The sequence below is a fragment of the Dermacentor albipictus genome, chromosome 9 (genome assembly GCF_038994185.2).
Source record: "Dermacentor albipictus isolate Rhodes 1998 colony chromosome 9, USDA_Dalb.pri_finalv2, whole genome shotgun sequence".
Taxonomy (NCBI): domain Eukaryota; kingdom Metazoa; phylum Arthropoda; class Arachnida; order Ixodida; family Ixodidae; genus Dermacentor; species Dermacentor albipictus.
The window spans coordinates 114,375,116-114,398,554 of NC_091829.1; the positions used below are offsets into that span (position 1 = coordinate 114,375,116).

The window sequence follows — 23,439 nt, forward strand, 5'->3', positions numbered from 1 at the left end:
ATGGCTTCGAATTTGCGCCTGCTGATCCTTACCTTTACCTGTTCCACCACCACCATGTAGGTGCTGATGGTCCTACCCTACGCCTTGTCTTTCCTAAGCAGCTGCGGTCAGCTTTTCTCCAAAAACTTCACGACTGACCAACGGCAAGTCACCTTGTCGTCTCTCACACCTACGGCTGTATTCGCCAACACTCCTTTTATCGAGGCACTCCGTCCGGAAATACATTGCGGCGTGTGAGAAATTCCTGCTCTGAAAAACGCCATCGACGCTTTCGGCCGGGCACCTACGACCGCTCGAAAGTCCTTCGGGGCCGTTCTATCGCGTCGGTTTGGACTTACTTGGCCTTTTACCTCTATCCACGCCTGGCAACGAATGGGTCGCTTTGGGGACAGATTATGCCCCGCGCTACGCCATCACCAGAGCGCTTCCAACAAGGTGCGCCACAGATTTCGCCCATTTTCTTTTACGCGGCGTGATTCTGCAGCATGGTGTTCCAAACCAACTGCAAATTGACCGAGGTCGGACAGTTCTTTCTCATGTTATCGCCGACATCCTGCAGTCCTGCTCAACGATGCACAAGCTGACTACGTCTTACCATCCATAATTAATGGTCTCACGGGGAGTCTTAATCGCACCGCAACAGACATGCTTGCTAAATATGTGTCGTCCGACCACACTGATTGGGACCTTGCCCTACCCTATGTCACTTCTGCATATAATGCTACGCGTGACGACACTGCCGGTTATTCCCCATTCTTTCTGTTTGGCCGAGGACGGACAGTGTCACTGGGCGCATCCCTTCTATACGCCGCAGCAGAGACCAGCGATTATGTATTTGACGCCATCACAAGGCAGCCCAAGCACGCGAAATCGCCTCCCAAGAGAAGCAACGGCGTTTGTACGATCGCAAACACAGAGACGTTCACTTTCGGCTGGATCTCTGGTACTCCTTTGGTCCCCGACTCGTCCCGTTGGCCTGTCACAAAAACTCCTGTCTCGATACACAGCGCACGTAGAGTGCGGCGTGCCGTGACTCCAGTGAGTACAAGTGTCTCATCTGCCCCGAATTCCTCTGACGTTGTGCATGTCGCCCCCTCAAAGCATATTACTCTCCTGTTATCAGCGATATTTAGACGCACTGAGACAATGCTTCTGCCGCCGAGGATAATGATGCATGAATAGACAGTTTTAGTATAGCGTAAGCAGCAAACGCAAAGAGTTAGCGTTAGCGTTAGCGTTGCATGCACCACACTGCGCATGCGCTGTACGTAAACGCTGCTGGAGCTCTTACGTACGTGCGCTAATTTCAGGATTTAGCGGTGAACGCTAACGCACGCAAAGTGAGCCTTACGTACGGCAACATGGCGGCGCCAGTAGAAGTGAGAGCTGCTCGCTTCAGATCTATCGGGTCGTCGGCCTGCACTGTTCGGCTCATTCATTCCCATCTAATGGTCGCGTTTGGTTTAGATTTGTGTGATGATGCTTCGACAGCGGCCTACAGGTGACAAATGGACGCTGTTTACGATATGCGTTCTCGTTTAGCGGCGCAGTAGGCTTAACGAGTAGGTTTGCTAATGTTTGCTCATGTTTGCTGCATCCGCCTCGAGATGGCGCCCAAGTGTATTGCACTCGTTCGCTTGGTGTAAAGCCGCATGTCAAGCCGATGCATGTCACAATTTCCGCGGCAAAACAAAGTAGTGTGATCGGTGCAGTGGTCACAATGCGTCTGCGCTTTACTAACTACGACGGCATGAACCTCCTGCACGAGGTTTTCACCTCCAACCCATTCGGACAGACGTCAAGATGGGCGTCTTTTACAAAAAAAGTGGAAAGAAGTGGGAAATCCGCTATCTGGAAGCGAAATTACCGGCGAAACGTGCCCTCCGGAATACTCCTCGATATTGAGCAGGCCGCCTTTTGAGAACACGTACAACCTGCGCGGTCGCTCTCGTTCCCGAAGCATGAGGGCATCAATGTCATCCCAACTTAGAAAGTACAGGTAATATGGGTCCCACAGAACACTCGATCGCGGCATGCTAAGAATAATCGGTGTGTTTTGCGACTCTCGAAAATACAACACTGAAACCAAATACCTACATGCGTAATTAACGCAGCGACTGTGGATTTGGACAAGCTTGACTTAGGGACACACTTGCGGATTCGGCATTTAATTAGCTTGACATTTCTTGTGGATTTGGCTTGCCAGTATTTCATGTTTTTAGATCTAGATGGCGCCGTATATGTTTGCGTTAACGTTAACGCTTTTCTCTGTTCCGCTATTCTAAAACACTTCATTGTGCCGCGCAGTGCGGTCTTTCTTTGCGTTAGCGTTGCGTCGCACGCTAACGCTAACGGAAGCATTTTACGCTATACTAAAGCTGTCTAATATGGCGTGTGTCTTGTGGACGATGCACGCGCGCGCCCTGACAAAGGCGACGAACGGTTTCTGGCTCTCGAGCTGTCGGATGAACTGGCCAGCGCTGCAGTTATCCTTTGTGAATATACATTGTAAATAGTTTCCAGTTCTTAATACATCGTTCGCATAACCATATGCTTATAAACAACCACCAGATCCTTTGATTCTTCGGCCAACGCCTACTCGACCATGATTCAGTGTCAGTGTGATTTCTTTCAATGCTTGGGATGACATTATCTGTGCGCTTACGATTCGATGTCCAATTTCGGTGAGGTGGAGCTTTCGGCCGGTGTCACAGCCAGATCCGTCCTCGCTAGGCTGGGTGCAATATTTTCGAGGTACGGTTCCCCAGCCGAGGTTTCCGCGGACAAGAGCCCACAGTTCAACAGCTATGATTTCGCTCCTTTCGCATATCTTTACGATTGAAACAGTTGACATCAAGCCCGGATTATCGCCTATCTAATGGGCTTGTGCAAAAGGGTGTACACATCGTGAAGCACAAATGAGTACCTTTGGCTGGGCATGCTGAATTGCAACGGAAATCCCAGTGAAGATTGCCGGTTTCTAGACGAGCTTCTGCAGGGAAGGCAGTTGCGCACACCAGTGCCGGACTTTAATCCACCGTCTGGTATATGGGCGAAGAAACACCAACAGATGAGTCACAACCAGCGGGCTCGCTCTGCTCTGAGCAACAATGACGCGGTGCGTTTGAATGGAAAGTCGTGGTAACCAAAAGCCAAGGTGGTTAGATCAGCAGGGCCGCAGGACTATCCCTTTCGAACCGAAAACAATAACGTTCTTCGGCGCAACCGTCGCCACCCTTTCGCGACCATAGAACAGTGCGATATCGACTCATCAGATGACAAAGATTCAGACGACGACCAGGCCTTGTGACAAGAGGTTCATGGACGGTGGCTCAGCAGCTATGGCTGCGGCTGCGAGGCGTAACCGTAACTGTCACTGCTGCTCCATCGGCCACTGATTAGCAGTCACTGCTCATGCCTCCACGATGGACAGCATGACAAACGCGACCACCTAAGCATCTGGGTTATCAGTTCAAAGCGCGATCTCTCTGTGAACGCTTCACTGCCACGTGCTTATCTGATCTTTCCTTCTGCTGCATTAAGCCCTTCCAGCTACTGCTATACGTACCAGCCCTGATTAAACCACGATATTCATTGTTCTCCTAGCACCTGGATGCCTGTTCTTGGTGTCCCAGATGAGAACAATACGCTGGGTTACTGGGTAGTACGTGGTCAAACGAGTTACGCATCAGGCTGCGTGTCCGAGGGAATAAAACTTCACACCAGCCGCTGCACTAACTAAGGCTAGTGAATATGCGACAATATGTACATAAGTTTCACTCTTCAACGAACCTTTTCACGCCGGAATGGGTCTCTGTGTGATGTGGAAATGAGTAGGTACCTCTTTGCGAATGAACGCTTTGACGCCAACTTGGAGCACTGGGTATTGCCACTCGGCTTTTGCTGTACCTTAAGTTATCTTTTTATTATTCTCTTGGGTCTGTGGGGAGGTGCCAGTAGGAGTGTGCCGCCCAAAATGAACGTCTTTCATGGCAACTTCGGTAACTACGTAAGTACCATTTAGAATGTACCACTCTACAGTGACGAAAACGACCCCCAGAAATTTATTCTATGTTGTTCGGAATAAAACCCACGTGATCTTGGATTGTAGCGCGAAGTGACATGGACATAGACTATAACCAGACAGGACGAGCTTCTAGTCACTGACCATGTCACTTCGCGCTACAATCTAAGCTCATGTTACCGTACCGACTCGCCCAACCTTCTATCCCTTTGCGCCAAACCCACGTCATGAGGGGTACTCAGGGACAGTTACCTGACCATGTACCGAGCTGCGTGGTAAATACACTGGGCATGTGTCGCTGTTCGCTTAACATCTCGCCAAGTTAGGTCACTGAGTATGCTACACTAGATATGTCACAAGCGAGGGAAGAATTCTCAGCGTTCGCAGGCACCACACACCACGCTTCTTGTTTCGGAGGACATCTCGGCAGTGCCACCACATGGCGAAGCGTGTTCTGAAAGAAGGGCAATAGAGGAGCCCGGTTATCACTTTACGCGTTTCTCAGCAATCGCACGCAGTTGCGAGCCATGCATTTCGGAGACCACGTGCAGAGTTCAATACGGCTTTACTAGATGGCACCAAGTGTTTCAGACAAGAACAAAAGAGTACTTTCGCTGCAGTACAGGCCCATATATAGCTATTTTCGACGACTGCAATACGTTGCTTTATTATAGAGATTCAGGGATGAACGCGTCACCATCGACAATAAGCGATAGATTGGTCCTGCCGATTTTTTTTCGTTTCTTCAAGTACAAGAGGACCCAGCAGATGCTCCATGAGCACTGTTGCAGGCTGCACAGCAGAGCGTGCCAGTGCATTTGTGATAAGCATGTTCTCGTTCGCCACACTTTCCGCAAGCCAGCCGCCCTCAAGCCGTCCTCAGGAGCTTTGTTAGCCATGGCTGAATCTTTGACACTTGATACATCAATGTGGATTAGGGATGTAGGGTCATACTCGCGTCTTTGTAAGCTCTGTGTCAAAGGTGTGTCAACACTTGTCGCAAATATTCGAATAAGATATTGGTGGGAATAACTTTGTCATGGCGTTTCATTGTTACGCCCAGCTCCTTGACAACATTTTAGTCCTTTTACCGCTATTGTTAATCATGCTCATTCAATTTCAAGAAATCATCGTCTGAAATCACATCTCTGAATGTGTTCATTAACCAACTTAAGGGACACGGGCATCGGTGATTTGAGCGCCCTCGAATGTTATGAACTTCGAAATATGTTCATGTTAAACCTTGTCGGTGAACTTTGAGCAAGAGGATGCTGCTAGCCAAATGAGTCAACTTGACCCCTGGGCCTAGTGTGTCGGTGAGAGGTTGCCACAACAAATGGTGTAATGGCCCTTACCCTGTTTTCGAGTAATTTTGCTCTGTATGATGTAATAGCTGAGTAGGTTTTTTTTATGCAGAAGAAAAATAAATTGATATTCCTTAGGTGCCCCCGTTTTGGAAAGAGAGGGCAGCATCAGGTAGCTTGGGGAAGGAAGATGATGGCACAAGGCGTTATTTACTTTCGACAGCGATGCCAGCCACCTACCACTGAGTGGCTGTAACCAAATGTGACATATCGAAGACAGTTTAGCCACACAAGATTAGTCCTTGCCACCTAGAAAAACTAGAAGTAAATCGAAGATAAAATGGTATCAAAGGAGATAGAGACTCAATGTAAAAGCCTGGCGAGGAGAACAGAGAAAGGTGAGTGCTAATTTCTCCTGGAATGGTAAGTCCGGGCGTCTTGTGTGGGTGAAGCAGAGGCCGAAAAGGTCTGTTGCCTCTGCCGAGGGGCCTTAAAAAGTGGCACCTGTGCAACACTAAGGATTCCATTTTTTCCAGACAGGGCTACGTGCGGGATGGTCCTACCTCCATGTGCGTGGGTCCGCGGGCTCACTACACAACAAAAGCCTGATGACAGACACTCCTGTGTGATGGCTGTATAGCATCAGCTGTATGACGAGGATGGCGATGGCATGGCGAGAATCGGATGACGAAGTGGATAGGATAAAACTGCCAGAAAGTCATTAGGACGTTGGCTGTTTGACGAAGATGACGAGACAACTGCGCATAATCTCGATTGAATAACTACTGCATGATTATGATGGAATGACGGTGACTCATAGACGTTGATGAAACTGCAAGGGTGGCATGGCGACAGCGTAATTATGAGAAGGAGATGTGGATGGGTGCATAAGGACTGTGTATTGACGACGACTATAAAAGACGGCTGCATACAATGCAGTCGTCAATGACCACTGTGCAATGGCCAGGGCATGATAGTGACTATTGCGAGGATGACGTGAGAGGACGTAACTACTATGGCACATACGAAGCTGCAGAAACGCAGCAGCGCTAAGCTAGCCACTTACACCCATGAAATGCAATATCTCCGCATTCGGCCTACTGCTGCGAACGGCGTCAAAACACAAACCGCTAGCTAAGAAAAGGTAATGCTTTAATATCACGCCTATAGTGCCGCCTCTGTTTTCTTTCACGCATAAAGTGAAGACTTGCATAAAATTTTGTCTCTTTAACAATTAGATGCAACTCACGAAAACTGACCTAACATATGCTATGTTTTGCCTTATCCGTCGCATTAAGAACAAAGTACGAGGCAGCAAAAGCACGAAGTTCATTGTTAAAGATTGCTGGCTCTCACGTAATCGAGAACAGATGAAAGTATGATATGGCAACGGGCAAAGCAGATTGGCTGGAGATGATAATAGCCACAATATTAAATTGGGTGTAGTGCATTTTCACAACCGCACACCCTACCATACAACACGTCTCCACGCCATATTGTGCACTGGTCTATATGGACGCTGCCCAGCTACATGTAGAAAATGGCTGAGGGAGGCACGAAATACAGCGAAACACCTCAGGGAGACTGAGCGCACTGCCCAGCTAGAAGAAGAAAAACTCCAAAAGAAGACCCTCCGCAGTGTGGCGCCATCTCTCAAGGCGACGCAAAACACGTTCCGCGGAACTCACGGACCGCTGACATTTAATAGAGAACAGGCGGCAAAAGACGACACTGAAGTGAATGATGCCCTGTATCTACATTTTTAATGTCGCAATTGGAAATGACAAATAAAACTTGAGTGCACTCGAAGTTACAGCTTGAGTTACACTGTGAACAAACGTTAGGAAGAACTTGGAGTAACTACACAGTAATTAGCGTATGCAATGGGGCACTGTACATAGAGTGGGGGTGGGAGACCGGATTTTCTTAAGTTTTGACTGGTTACCCAGATGATCTCGTTTCGTTCTCGCAACTTACCAATATGTTCTCATCGCAGTGCTTAGATAATGGTTCTGGCATTTGGCTCGTGGTCACTTGAATGTCACCGTCAACGGGAGTTAAAAGCATTTCGGGCTTAAAACACGCATGCATGGCGCTAATGGAAAAGTAACTTGAAACATCTCCACAGCCATTTGCGCCTCAGATCATTTCACAGATTTTTTGAAATGCCTGAAACTTCAATAAAAATCCAAAACATGACCTTACCAGGCTTACGTAGTTGTTTTCTATTTCTTCACTCATATGCACTGATAATATAACATCTGTTCTTGACGAAATCTTGAAGTCATATCTATAGCCTGAAAAAAGAAGAAAAAAAGACAAAACACCAATCATATTCATGCTACGTTGCTTCCCAAAACGAGCTTTTTTCCTCTCTGTACTGTGCCCGCATTAAATTTGCCAAATAGCAGGTATGTCATGTGTTTCATATAAAGATCTTATTGGTAAGCAGACAAAATCATGAATGCTTTGAACAGCGTGGAACGAAAAGTCTGTGCGATTTGGTTTGCACTCCGGACCTTTCCTCGGTGCGAGTTCAACTCTAAACGAAAAATGAATGCCTGGCGGTTCCTGCGTGTCTCGACAGGTTTATCATGTTTGATAGAAGATTAAAAATATGTTCCAAAACTTTCGCTTACTACTTTCATAGCGCGAATGACCATAACGAATAAATAAGAAGCAACTATTTTTCTGTAATCACGCAAAACTTTGTAGAACAGTTGTAGTTTAATGCTTGTCTACATTTACACCTTTATATGGAACCGTTTTTTCATTTGCATATAAAACGTTTTTTTTTTGTACCTGGTCTCCCAAATTTCCTCATTTTGCATGTTCAGCTTGAAAAGAGGATGTCGAAAATGAACAATGAACGACCGGCCCAAAAAACTCCCTAAGAGAATTGTGCTTGCCCCTCTAACCAATGAATAAAATATAAAATCAGCCCTCCGAATATACCCAGTTTTCTGAAAGGCCATGACGCTTCAGCAGCGCAGAAAATGCCACAGGCGCTGTCCGTATGCTTTTGGGAACAACACGAGAGAGCGTTTCGCGCAACGCGAGCAAGGCTCCTAAAACCTAAAACTATTCCAATCTCTTTCTGTTGCAATCCTTCGCTGGACCTCCTGAAATTGTTAAACATTGCTAGCGCCACGTGAGCTTCCCTTGCCTGTCTGGAGGCGCCACGCAAACTGCGAGAATTCGAGATCACAAGGTGACGGTTACTTGCTGATCAATAACAATTGGGGTGCAGAAAATTAAAATGTTTCTTTCTGATTCTACACCTTCCTCCAGCCACTGGTTAAAATGTGTATGGAGCCGCGCGAGGCTTGCCCGTCTGTAAGGCGATGTCCCAATATCGAAGAAACTCACTGCCTTAATATCACATGCACGCATTAAAGATGCACTGTTGTTTCTAGCAAAAGTAAAGTCTTCTAAAATAGTCGGAGACTACCCCGTTGCGAAAAGAATAGAATATGACCCTTGTTCTCACAATGAATGCAATGACATAAAAGACCTCATATCGTTATCTCGCAGCCCGAGAAGTTTGCGGTTAATATTGAAATTTCTTTCGTCCAAGATAACTACTACATTGGTCTTGAACAGCCATAAGCCAAAACATAGTCCTGACAAGGCCAAGGTGAAATAGTTTCTGGGATTGTCCAACATTCAGAGGAATTTCGTTTTCCTTCAAGGAACGGCTATCGCCTATATGTACAGGAGTCGCCAAGACAAATAGTTCTGAACATATAGGAGGAGTATCTGATGTGTTGGAGACGACAAAGCAGTTATATCAATATGATACTGCTGCACGCGTGTGATATTTGATTGTTTGAACGAGGCACGTGAGCGCCATTACTCGAGAAAAGAAGAAAAAGAACCAACTGGGCTCGCGCTGTGAAGCTAACCAGTCCGCACTACAACCGCTGTTGTAAATATAACCTGCAAATAGTTGGTCGTCTTACTGACTCGTCTTTCGCGCAACATTGTGGTGGAGGGTGGGTTCTCCGTCCCCGCCACTGAGCTCCACAGCAACCACAGCGTCCCGCTTTCCGCCGTGGCTCCCGGTGACGATTCCTCGTCTCCTGTGACCCCCACAACAACGTACGTTGCGGTTACAAATCTCCGTGAGCCTGGCATATTCTCCGGCCAAGATAATGTTGACGTTGAGGACTGGCTCAACCTGCATGAGCGTGTTAGCGAAAACAACCACTGGGACCCTACCAATATGGAAGCCAATGTCCTATCCTACTTGGGCTGAACTCCTAGTGACTGGTTCTGGGCACAGGATGACGAGATCTCTAGCTGTTATGCTTTCAAGAAGAAGCTCGTCGACCTCTTTCGAAATCCCACCGGTCGGCAGCTGGCTGCTAGAAAAGTACTTGCGACCCGAGTTCAGCCTTCCACTGAATCGTATGTCTCATACATACAAGACATGCTCACTGTTTGCCGGAAAGTCGACGAGAAAATGGCCGAGTTTGACAAAGTCCGCCACGTACTTAAAGGGATCGCGGACGACGCCTTCAACTTGTTGGTCTTCGACAATGTGTCCACCATCGACGTCAATCTCAAAAATGCCGCCGCTTTGAGCTCCCTCGTCATTCCACAGTTCTCCCAGCTCCCTAACACGGCTGTGACGGCGTCTTGCGTTGACCGCGAACTCAAGGCTACAATTCCTGCGCCGTTCCATTCCCGCCCACTTGAACTCACCATTGACCAGCCAGCCCCAGCAATCTTCCTCATTCGGGCAGTTGTACGGCAAGAATTTGCAAACCTAGGTTTTCCTGCTGCCTGCTCCGCGTCCCGGCCTGACGCCCGACCGGTGCCGACTGCTCCGCCTCACGGCGATCTGCATTCCCCTCACAGATACCGCAACCCTGCCGAGTGAATAACTGCAGACAGCAAGCCCATTCGCTTCCTTTGCCTCCGCATTGGTCAGGTCACTGGCCACTGCCGCACCTCCTCGACATCGCCGTATTCGAGCTTCTTTTCCCCCTCTCCCCGCCCATATGCTGATCCGCGCCGTTACTCGCCTCGCCGTATGCCTCCTACCTCTGACTTATCCGTCGATGTCGGTCATCCTGCTTGCTCACCGTCACCTCAGCGCCTTCAGTCCCCATCGTCCCAGCCACGCCGCTATTCGTCGCCGACAAATTATGGACCATCCCGTACGAAAAACTAGGCCATGCAGCTCTTGGAGGTAGTGCTGCATCACGTTCGTCCTGTCCAAATCCTCCGTTGACGCTCCTGACAAACACGAACCTAATTGAAGCAGACGTAGATGGTGTTCCATTCACGGCAATTATTGCTACTGGAGCCCTAGTCGTCGCCTCAAAAAAGTTCTTGCACCAGCCATCACACGAGCCATACGCTTCGCAAATGGCACGACTGTTGCTGTCAAGGGTGTGTGCACTGCTCGCATATGAATTGCTGGCCGTCAAGTTCCAGTCCTGTTCACCGTGCTGACCAGTTGCCCTCATGACCTAATCTTCGGTCTCGACTTTCTGACGACGCATTCTGCCCTCATCGATTGTGCCACCGGTACGCTATGCCTCTAGCTCCCTCTTTTTTCAGGCGTTCGCCCCGAACAACCGATCACCCTCTGTACTACAGCTTTTGTTCGCTTACCTCCAAAAGATCGAACCTTCGTCGAATTGACCTCAATGGCGACCGTGCCTGATGGTGGCTATGTCGTCGCACCTATTCGTGATGTCCTCCTGGCGCGCGACACCTCTGTGCCACACTCCATCGGGACCCTTGCCGCTAATCGGATGTGTCTCCACGTTATCAATTTTGGTTTGACGAAGCAAGTTTTACCTGAAGGCATAGTGGTGGCAACACTCCGGTCAGTAAAAGAAGACCATGGCACCGCTTTTGCAGCAGACCCGTCTCCAAATTCTCCTGATTACCCGCAGGATGTCTTGAACCTCGACAGCCCATTACGTCCCATGGTCGCTCCATACCTCACACCTGAGCAAGCAGCCGCCCTATATTGCCTTTTGCTTTCGTACCGCGATATATTTCACACTGACAATTGACCGCTTGGACAGACGTCCCTTGTTAAGCATTGGATAAACACTGGTGATGCTGTTCCCATTCTCCGCCGACCATATCACGTATCCATGCCTGAGCGGCAAGTTATTGTACAGGAAGTAAGCAAGATGCTCGCCAGAGGCATAGTTGAGTCCATGTCTCGTGCATGGGTGTCGCCGATTGTGCTCGTCGAAAAGAAAGATGGCAAGTGGCGTTTTTGCGTTGATTACCACTACCTAAAGCGGACTACTGAAAAGGACGTTTACCTTTTACCATGAATCGATGACACTCTTGATTGTATTCACAGTGTCCAATACTTTTCGTCCATCGGCCTTCGATCTGGTTATTTGCAGATTTGAGTTGATGAGCAAGACCAAGAAAAGACCAATTTCTTCACTCCAGATGGCCTCTACCAATTCAGGGTTATGCCGTTCAGTTTATGTAATGCCCTCACCACGTTCGAACGGATGATCGACTCTCTGCTTCAATGTTTCAAATCGTTAACTTACCTTTGTTACCTCGATGACGCCCCCCTTATGTTTCCTCCTACATTTGAGACGCACCTTGAGCACGTTGCAGCTATTCTTAACATTTTCCACAAGGCTGGGCTCCAATTAAACTCATCGAAGTGCCACTTCAGGTCCCGACAGATTACAGTGCTAGGCCTTCTATTCGATGCTTCCGGAGTACAATCCGACCCGGAGAAGGTTCGAGCAGTAACGGCTTTTCCAGTACCTGAGTCTGTCAAAGACATCCGGAGTTTTGTGGGGTTCTGTTCTTATTTCCGAAGGTTCGTGAAAGATTTCGCAGCAATCGCTTGACCACTTAGCGAATTTTTGAAGAAAGACGTGTCTTTTACGTGGGGTTCCCCTCAGGATGCCGCATTTTCACGCCTTATCACGGTTCTCACCAATCCAACGGTCTTGGCCCACTTTGACCCGTCCGCACCTACAGAAGTCCTAACCGATGCCAGTAGTTATGGGATCGGCACCGTCTTATCACAAGGCCAACAGGGACACGACAGTGTTCCAGCCTACGCTACCCGGCTCCTGACACCTGCAGAGGGCAACTATTCAATTAGTCAGCGCGAATATCTTACTCTCATCTCGGCTGTTTCAATGTTCCGGCCATACTAATATGGCAAACAAGTCTCAGTAATCACAGGCAATCATGCACTCTATTGGCTTTCGTCACTCAAGGATCCTACCGGCCGGCTCGGTCGTTGGGCCCTCCGACTACAAGAATATCCCTACGCAGTGATTTACAAGTCGGGAGGACAACACGAGGACGCAGATTATCTCTTTCGCGGCCCACTCGAAGACGCGACCTCTACGTCTAATACTGACACCGAGGGTTGTGTTCTCTCTGTTTTCCAGTGCTGCATGTCGCCGATGAGCAGCGCCGTGACCCGTCCTTGCGTATCATTATTGACCGCCTGGAATCGTCACTTGCCGACAGTTCCCTTCGCTTATTCACACCTCAAGATTGCATACTCTACCGCCACATGGTTCGCACCAACGGCCCGGCATCACTTCTTGTGATCCGTAAACACCTTCGCTTGGGTGTTCTCGGTGAATTTCATGACCTCCCCACTGCCGGTCACCTGGGTGTGCCGCGTACCTACGAGCGGATGCGCCGACGCTTCTTTTGGCCAGGGCTTGCTCGCTCCGTTCGAAGATATGTAGCTGCGTGTGAGAAATGCCTGCGATGCAAGACACCATCAACGCTCCCTGCTGGCTACCTTCAACCACTCGACATTCCGGCGGCACCATTCTTTCGGGTTCCTTCGGACATACTTGGCTCTTTTCCTCTTTCTACCTCTGGGAAGAGGTGGATTGATGCGGCCATGGATTACGCCATGCGCTATGCCATCATCCGCGAGCTTCCTAGAAGCTGCGCCACAGATGTCGCCGATTTTCTTCTACGCGAAGTGATTTTATTACATTGAGCTCCGTGAGAATTTCTCACAGACCGTGGACGGACGTTCCTATCCAAAGTTGTCGCGGACATCCTACAATCCTGTGCCACGAGGCACAAGCTACCCGCGTCATAGCACCCGCAAACAAATGGCCTCAGGAAGCATCTCAATCGCACACTCACAGACAAGCTCGCGAAAAAGTATCTTCAGCCCACAATGACTGGGTCCTCGTTATACAGCTTGTAACGTTTGCTTATAATTCCTCGCGCCAGGACACCGCCGCCTATTCCCAAATTTTGCACATTTCAGATGCATACTTTAAGAGGCATTTTGTCTCTCACTTCCAATATGTACATAAAGAAGCTTCACTTTGATCTCTCTGTAAACGCCCAAACTCTGCGCCATGTACACGGAATGGGCTTCGCAGGACAAAAGACACTGAAACTATGCAGAACACTTTCGGGTATTCTAAACAAATTGTTCTGCTTTGAAAAATATCTTATGTGTCTATGTCGGCATGTACATATCCCTATGAATGTACAGCATGATTTCAGATCGCATACACAGAAGTGGACATTACTCTAAAGCAGAGTTAAGGTGGTAGGAGAGAATTGTGTGCTTTTAGCACTTATGTATATAAGGCGCAGTGTATGTAACGACCGCAGAGGCTTTCAGGTAACGTGCAGGATGCCTCCTTCGAGATAATTAGGCATCTCACCTTCTTGCAAGCACTTCCTGGCACACCTTATTTCGCGTGACAATTCAGTACTATAGTGTCATGTCCGCTTAATGCAGGGGGTGCCCTTTAATACAGTTGGCAAAGCACTTTTTTATATGTTGACACAACAAAAAATAGTTAATGCATGAATGTGGCTTATTTTCCGCAGAAGAGGATAATTGCTTGCATTCCAGTTAGCAGAAAGTGCTGACTGGGATGTTGTTGATCATACAACTGAGGCACAATTCAGAATGATGAAATCGCGGTTATTCGTCATTCATTTTGTTTCAAGCCATCAATTTGCAAGGCTTTGAATGGAGCGCTTGTCAGCTTCGGCGTGATGGCAACATCCGTGGTTATTCGACATTTTTCAGCAGCTTGATCATTCTTTTGATGACAGTCGCCGTGGTAACAAGGTGGCTTTAGCGCTTAGGCAGCGCCTGTCACATTACGACGGAAATTCAGAAAGACTTGTGTCATTTTTGGGTCCATGTGGCCACAATTATTCCGGAGCCCTTCTTTACTGCGTCCCTTCTAATTCACAGCAGCTCCGGGATTCTAGGCCTCAAAATATAAATTTTAAAGCCACGCGTCAATTTCTTTCCCCCCTTTCTATTGTTAACATTGACGGCACTGCAGCTATAGGCATAGTAGCTAGACACAAAGTCCCATGCTGCTGACAATTGAAAAGGTGAAAGCAAGCAAGCGTCTTCAAAGCCGTCATGTTTGCGATATTTGCAATACAGTTACGGTAGGCTCACGGACAGAAACACCCACGCGCCTTGCTGCTTCACAATCAACGCTGAATGAATAACTACAAATCATTTTTCCGTGCATCATGGGTGACTAGAATCACTTGGATTCATTACAAATGTATTCGCACTTCTGTACCATTGTGTCCACATGCTGTGTTCATTAGTTCACTCGGCTTGTTCTTGCTTTACCTGCTTGCACCACGTATCCACATTACGTAATAAGCCAATAAATAAACCAATATACAGCCCGTTCATTATAGAGTTTTTGTGAGCCTGAGGCCTGTATATCATACAGCTCACTTACTCACAAGCCATTTCCGCGTAGTGACTATGGAATAAACGTCAAGCTTTACGATTACCCGAACATGGCTGAGGGGCATGGTAAACAGCGCATGCTAAGAATCAGGAAAGTTTGCTTAATTTTGCACTCGAGCTCTCACCTTTTAGGGATGTTTTCATACTCTGCGGGGTGCCACTCGCTTCGTTTGCTACACTCTGAAACAAGAAAAACATGAAGAATAATATTAGTGCAGTACAACTGTTTATGTGCTCTTTTGTAACTCAGTGGCCACATGATGCGACATATGATGAAAATACGTAATCAACACATGACACAAAACATAATATAAAAGAAAAGTGATTTGCTGCATATTGCGCAAATCCTTAGTAGACAGTAACATTTTCAGTTTTACACACTGGAGACAACAAAAAATTCATAACCCCTTCCACTCTGTGAAGAAAGGCGAGCAGCGAAGCCGTGTTGCGTTTTACCTCAATCAACGCATCTATGTGTATAATAATAATAATAATAATAATAATAATAATAATAGATCTTTTATTGCACATAACGTATACAGGGCAATGAAACGGGCCTGTCAAAGCATCTAGTGGCTTGAGGGACTTGGCCCGGCAAAGTCGGCAGACGGACGTGCAGTAAAACATAAAATAAGAACATAATATAAACACAATATATCAACACAATACTAACATGAAATCAATAGTGACCAAGGTGCAAAAAGTTACGAAAAGTAACATCAACAAGAAATGAAAAGTAAAGAACAAGGAACAGTATTTTAACAATTCGTGCCTGATCATGAACATTTTTCAGGCATATAGGGACCGTGTTACAATGCGTGAACCATGATTTTTAGCATTTTTTTTATGTTGCGGAAAACATTTCCTCTGGTAAGTCATTAAAAATTTGGGGAACATAAACACAGCGCCTGGCTTCCCCATGCCTTGTTGAAGAGCGCGGCACCTTAAAACGAATGGAACTACGCAGGTTTCGGGAGGCTGTATGACGTGTTTTGAAACTGCTGTCCCAGAAATGTTGCACCACTACAGTCTGTAGAAAGAGTGTTCGAAAGCATGGAAGACCAAGGGCTGTGAAAATATTATCAGACACAGAAAAGGGGGCGTTATATGCTATGTTTCTTAGTATGTTTCTTAATAAAGTGTCAACTCTGTTTTGCCATCTGGCTGAGCAAAAAGCAAAAACAGTAATCCCATATCTGAGAATACTGTACACCAGAGCATGCGCAATATTCTTTTTTATGCTAAAAGGAACAATGGATTTTATACGGAAAAACAACCAGGCCGCGCTCCGAAGCTTACCACAAACATGTGCTAACTGGCTGTGCCAAGACATATCACTGTCGAACAAGACACCCAAGTATTTTACCGAATTCACATAGGTGACAGGCACGCACCGACAGGGATAACAGCCGTGAACATGTAGAAAAACGGGCGCATCTATAGTTGTTAGTTTTAGTGGGGATCTGAAGCAAACGAGTTTCGTTTTAATTGGGTTAACCTCCAAGCAGTTGTTAGTGAACCAAGTCATTGTTTTGTGTATATTATTCTGGAGATTAGTAATGCCCATGTTGTAAGAAAAGTGCTTGGAAAGCAAAACAGTGTCATCGGCATATTGAAATAATACACCTTTGGAAATAACGTGAGATAAGTCATTAACGAACAAATTGAACAGAAGAGGTGATAATATGGAGCCCTGTGGAACTCCGGCCTTCATTGGAAGTTGACTACTTACATTTGTCATCCCGTCTAAAACAACCACTTGTGAACGACCGGAAAGGTAATTCTTGAGCACATCATAAAACGGACCTCTGAAGCCTATGGAGTATAGTTTTTCTAATAAATTACCATAATGAACTGTTTCAAAAGCTTTAGAAATGTCTAAAAATAAAGCAACACTAAACATATTTTGATCGAAAGCTGAAAAAAGTTCATCGGAGAGCTCTTGCAGAAGAGCTACAGTACCACGACCAGGAACGAAACCAAACTGGCGGGTTGACAAAATGGAAAATTTTTCAACAAAGGCTGACATAGATCTCAAAAGAAATTTCTCGATTATATGGGAAAGTATAGGCAAGATCTAGATGGGTCCATAGTTTTTCATGTCGTCTTTTTGTCCTCCTTTAAAGAGCGGTTTAACTAAAGCAGTTTTAAGTTCATCCGGGAAAAACGCAGTGCGCAGAAAACCATTTAGCATGAAGATCAGCACATCAGACAATGCCTCGAAGTTTCTTTGGAGCAAATTTGCTGACAAGCCGTCAATACCAGGAGGTTTATTCCGTTTGAAGCTAAAGATTATATCGCGCAGTTCTTCTTTTGTAATGCGGGCTAGAAAAGCGGACGCAGAGTTTGATTCTTTCAACGTGTATTGGTATGTTTGACTGGAAGATGATTTCTCTGAGGCCAGTGCAAAAAAACGATTAAAACTATCTGCGACTTCAACGCAATCTCCCGGAAAGAAAGAAAGCGGGGAGGTACTTGCAGAATTTTTGCCACGAAGGTGGTTTATCAATGACCACGTTTTAGCGGCATTCCTTGACGACTGGCGAAATTCTTGAGAAAAGTACTGGCGCTTCGTGGACCTTAGCAGAGCGACCACCCTATTTCTTGCGGCTTTATACTGCAGTCGTTAGGCTTGATTTTTTGGTACCCGTTTGCACCGTCTCCAAAGTATGTCTCTGTATGAAATGGCACGGATTACGTCGGGGGTCAACCAGTTATATTCTCTTCGGCGCTTTTTTATTACGACGCGTTTAGAATTGTTCTCAAACTTACTTATTTGGTCGCAGAGGATACTATAGACCTTCTCCGGTGAATTAGACTCAGTTATTGCTAACCAGTTAAAATTGCTAATTAAGCTATCTAAGACTTTATGGTCCGTTATTGTAATATAGATGAGGTTATTTGGAACAGCGCTTCGTGAAGCATTTGATAAAGGAAAAGATGGAGACGAACGACAAGCAACCAGATAGTGATCCGCGAAGCGCTGTAATATAACCCAGGAGGCAAACGAGTAGTTAGGAGCACGTAAGACAATGTTGTCTATACATGAACTAGTTAGATGATCGTTAACCATTTCTTCACGAGTAGGAAATGTTGTCGTATTTATTAAACGACATGAGGACAGGACAGACAAGTAATCGGAAACGGTACCCATTGTAGGGCACAATGTATTTATGTTTAAGTCGCCCACTAAACATACTTCTTCCACGGAATTCCAAAGGTGCAATATTTCTTCGAGTTCTAACAGAAATCGGGTGATACTAGCGCACGGCGGTCGATATACAGCCAACAAACTTAAACACCGGGCACCGCAAGTTATCTTCAACGCTAAACATTCCGCATGCGCGAAGTTCACGTCTATTGAGGAAACATCAAATTTATCGCTTACAAAGATGGCGATTCCACCACCTCGACGATGAGGCCTTATCACATTATAATATTATAATTATAATGTGATATATAATAATAATAATAATAATAATAATAATAATAATAATAATAATAATAATAATAATAATAATAATAATAATAGCACCTCTATCCTATCACCGCTTACAAATCTACTTGCTCGTCCTGGCGACCTTTCAATTCGGACTCAAGCCTGAGAAAAAGCCTTCACTACCTTACGACGTCTGCTAACCTCCCCACCCATTCGGCACCTTTAGAACCCCACTGCACCAACCCAGTACACACGGGTGCCAGCGGTGTCGATCTTGGTGCAGTGCTCGCCACACGCAAACCAGGCTTTTGTGAGTCTGTTGCCGCTTATGTTAGCCGCTCTCTCACTAAGGCAGAATCCAACAACTCGGTAACTGAATAAGCGTTTCTCGTGAATGTGTCGGCGATAAGTAAGTTTCCGCCCTACTTATAGGCCCAACCATTGATGAGGTAAATGACCATCGCGCATTGTGTTGGTTGGCATCCTTGAAGTCTCCTGGTCGCTCCAGACGTTGGGCTCATCGCCTGCAAGTATATGACCTTCGCCTGGTGTACCGATCGGGGTGAAAACACTTTGACGCAGATGCACTCTCCCGATCTCCCGTAAAATCAACTGCCGAACCGCATTCAACGGGTGCCTTTCCCTTGGGTGCACTTACCGTTTCGGTATGTGCACCTGTGTATTGCTGTGTGTTCAGAAGACATGCCTTCTGAGCAGCTAAAAGACCCCTGGACCTCCTGAACGTACTTTCTGCTCCACCAACTTCTGCACACGCACGTGCACTCCACCGCCAAGCCACGCATTTCGCGATACGTGACGAACCACAATATCGTAGCAACTATCAACCGTATGGCCGTGATTGGCTTCTCGTCATCCCTAGCCACATGCGGTCCGATGTCGGCGCATACTTTCACGCTGACCCTTACCATGTTCACGCTGGTGCGCCGAAAACGTATGAGCAGCTGCTACAACGTTATTACTCAAAGCAAGATTCGTTACAGCGCAACGCAAGACGAGGACAAATGAAGGTATAACACGACGACAGGGTGCTGACTCTCAACTGATATGTTATTGAAGTTATTGAATAACAGTATATTTAATCAAAGATGGAGGAGACATAATGCATGGAAAACTGGCAGCTCTATATACGAAGTGTTTATCGACTTCAATGGTCCCAGAAAACTGGAAGAATGCAAATAATATGCTAATTCAAGAAAAGGGAGACCTTAAAGAGTTGAAAAACTACAGGCCCACTAGCCTACTCCCACTATTTACTCCCACTATACTGGACATTAGTCAACCGAGGGAACAGGCTGGCTTCAGGAAGGGATACTCTACAATGGATCGCATCCATGCCATTAATCAAGTAATCGAGAAATCCGCAAACTACAATAAACCTCTCGTTAAGGCTTTGATAGATTACGAGAAGCCATCTGATTCAGTAGAGATATCAGCAGTCATAGAGGAATTACGTAATGAAGGAGTACAGACTCTTTACATAGATACCTTGGAAAATATCTACGGAGATTCCACAGCCACCTAATTATACACAAGAAAAGTAGGAAGATACCTATAAAGAAAGGGGACAGACAAGTAGACAACTTCTCCAATGCTATTCACTGCATGCTTGGAACAAGTATTCTAGCAGTGAAGAAGAAGATTGGCAGGCTAAACACCAATGTTCAAATTGTCAACTCCCTTATTATAGTTTTTTGCACCTGATTTAACTACCCGATTCATGGGCAATCCCCCACTGTGGGTATGTGCCACGGCCACACAGGACATCAATAACAAAACAATCCCCGTTGCCATCGTGTGGCTCCTACCCAGTTCGCTCTCTGGTTTTGGCCTACCTTCTGGTGCTGCTTTTGTCGCTACTGCTACCCTCTTTGCAATTGGCGGATCTGCTGGGCACAACAGGAGTTCTGTACCTTCGCAATAGGACACTGCATCCTGTCTTCGTTATACGGGCGAACGACCACCACAACCACGACCCGCTTCTGACTAACATGGTCTGCCCCGGCCCGCTGCGTCAAAACAACCCATCCATCTTCAGCGGTGCCGAAGGCCATGACGAAGAAGATTGGCTCGCTGACTACGAAAGGGTGAGCATTTATAACCACCGAAACGACAAAAAAAAAACTGAATTTCGTGTCGTTTCGTTTGAGCGGTGTCGCCAGCGTGTGGCACTGCAACTTCCAACGTGATCTCACTACTTGAACAGTTTTGAAAAGTAACGTGACGGAGGTATTCTGGCACATCGCCGTTCGCAAGCATCGCGCCGAGCAACGTTTGCGTGGTCGTGCGCAACACGGCGGGGAGATGTTTAGCAGTTATGTCCGGGGACAGTCTCTGAACTCGTCAGTCTCGGTCCAAGCTTCGACGAACTACGCAAACAAGTCATAGCCACCATCCAATTTCCTCCACAGGCCACCTCAATGTCGAGCTTGGCTGTTGCCCCGGATAACACTTCGCTGATGCTACAGATCAAGGAGTTCGTCCGTGAAGAAATGGCTCGCCAGCTTTCTCTGATTCCACCTACACACGGCCAGTCGAGTTCTTCGTTGGCGCCCGCTCTCCAATCTGTCATCATGGAGCAGGTAGCCGACCACATTTCGCGTTCTCTCCAGCAGGCTGCGACAGGCGCTCCCCCGACGTACGCCGAAGTCGTTATGAGGCCTGCACCACCTACCTATGTTCCCTTTCGCCCACCTTTGAGCCCGCCCGTATGCACTCCACTCCGGCCACTGGTGCAGTACGCACGACCTCAAGACCATTGGCGCACGACAGACAATTATCCGATTGGCTTTTATTGTGGCTGTGCACGTCACTGTCACCTCCTTACATTAAACGTGCCCATCAATGTGCCTACATATGCACCACGTTTCCAACTACTCTGCAAGTATTCTGACACCTTTGAGTCTTCTCCTGCCGTCGATACCGAATTCTCCGCTCGTCCATCACCTCCTCACTGCCACACCCTTTCCTTCATACACCGTCGGCGGAGCCCTCTTCGCCAGGAAAACTAAAAATCGCAGTTTAGGAGGCGAGAACTGGGGTGTCAGCGAAATGTATAAGGCCTCAGACGTCCTCGAAAAACGTTATTGAAGTCGGAATAGAAGGAACACTGACGATAGCAGTTCCCGACAGCGGCGCTGAACTTTAAGCGATAAATGCCCGAGTGTGCAGCAAGATAGGAAATGTGATGACGCCGCTTTCTGGACTGTCCCTTCTGACTGCCAACGCGCAGCCCCTGGAGCCATCCTGCGCCTGCACCACTCATGTCGTCATTCAGGAGGTCTTCTATATCATAGAATTCCTCGTGTTGCCAACATTTTACACGAGGTGATCGACTTTCTATCCACACATCATGCGCTCATTAAATGCGTGCGCTCGAAAATCGAGCTGCTCCAGTTTTCGAGCGATATCATCACTGACCACAAGGAGCCTTGTCGCAAAATCGCTGTTTCTGAAGACACCATTATGCCTGCCTGTTCTTCCGCTCTTGTCAGTATCTCTTGTTGCTCTGTAGATGACGGAACACTACTATCCACTCTGTCCGAACTCTTAGTTCACCACCGTTCACTACCATTGCCGTTGGCCGTCTCCGAGTTCAAAACTGGCGCATCTCTCATGTGCGTGTCAAACCCAGCGGCGGAACCAATTACTTTACGCTGCCGTAAAATCCTTGGCAGAGCAGAGCCCCTGGCCTAATCTTCAATATTTGACACGATGGACGACTCCTATTATCTTGCCGGTCTTCTCGAGGCATCGCCTCCTCAGTCACTGCCGCGTTCCTTTACGCCAGCTATTGCCAGTGGCCTTACGGTGACGCAACTTGACGAACCTCACTTGCCTCAAGGCTTCTCCTCCTCTTTTGACTGCCAAGCAACATCACTAGGCCGCACAACGACTGTTTCTCACACTATCGACACTGGGTACCATGCAACCATTCGACAGCGTCCCTATAAAGTATCGGCGACTTAAAGGCACATTATCAATGACCAGGTGAACGATATGCTGAAACGCGCTTTCATCCAGCCGTCTAGTAGTGTCTGGGCATCACCAGTCGTCCTCGTCAAAAAAAAGACAGGCACCATACTGTTTTGCGTCGATTATCGAAGGCTTAACAGGATTACCTGAGAGGATGTATACCCGTTGCCACGTATCGACGACACAACTGACTGTTTGCAAGGAGCGGAGTTTCTTCCTCCTTAGATCTCCGCTCTGGCTACTGGCAGATGCCCATGGTTGTCGCTGACTGTTCTAAAACCGCGTTGGTAAGAGCAGACGGCTTGCATGAATTCCATATAATGCCGTACGGTCTATGCAACGCGTCCGCCGCCTTTAAACGCATGATGGACGGCATTCTGCGCGTCCTGAAGTGGTATACTTGTCTCTGCTACCTTGACGACGTTGTCGATTTTGCCCGCCATTTTATGACCCATCTTCGCCGTTTACCTCAAAATTTGACCTGTCTCCAGAATTCTGGTCTCCAGCTTAATTTGCCGATAGAAAACTGACTACACTAGGCCATGTTGTCTACAAAGAAGGCATTCTTCCTGATGCTGCTAAACTTCGCACCGAATCCGTATAACCGAAGCCCACTAACTTGAAAGCGCTTACGCAGCTTCATTGGCCCAAGCTCCTATTTTCAACGTTTCGTTCGCAATATCGCTATACTGTTATTGCACCACTAATCCAAGTCCGACAAGGCGACAATGAACTCTCTACTCTTTCGGAAGCCTGTGATGACACATTAACGATTCTTCGTCGCCTACTCACATCTCCACCGATCTCGAGCCATTTTGATCCAAGCGCACCTAACGAACTTCCCGCTGGCGCCAGTGGGGTTTGCCTAGGTGCCATGCTCGCACAACGTAAAAGACTAATGCCAAATACATGGTCGCTTATGCCAATCGTACCCTCCCAAAAC

General features: G+C 47.1%; 1 protein-coding gene across 10 annotated transcripts in view; it reads right to left on the minus strand.

The window, feature by feature from the left end:
• Window positions 1-23,439, minus strand: part of LOC135914605 (uncharacterized) — a 257,330-nt gene that overhangs the window by 113,825 nt on the left and 120,066 nt on the right. For all 10 annotated transcript variants that reach the window (XM_065447520.2, XM_065447523.2, XM_065447528.2 and 7 more), the window contains exons 5-6: window positions 15,190-15,244; window positions 7,534-7,625 (exon numbers count right to left, since the gene is read on the minus strand). In XM_065447520.2, the coding sequence (XP_065303592.2) occupies window positions 7,534-7,625; window positions 15,190-15,244 (147 nt within the window). The remainder of the gene's footprint in view (window positions 1-7,533; window positions 7,626-15,189; window positions 15,245-23,439) is intronic.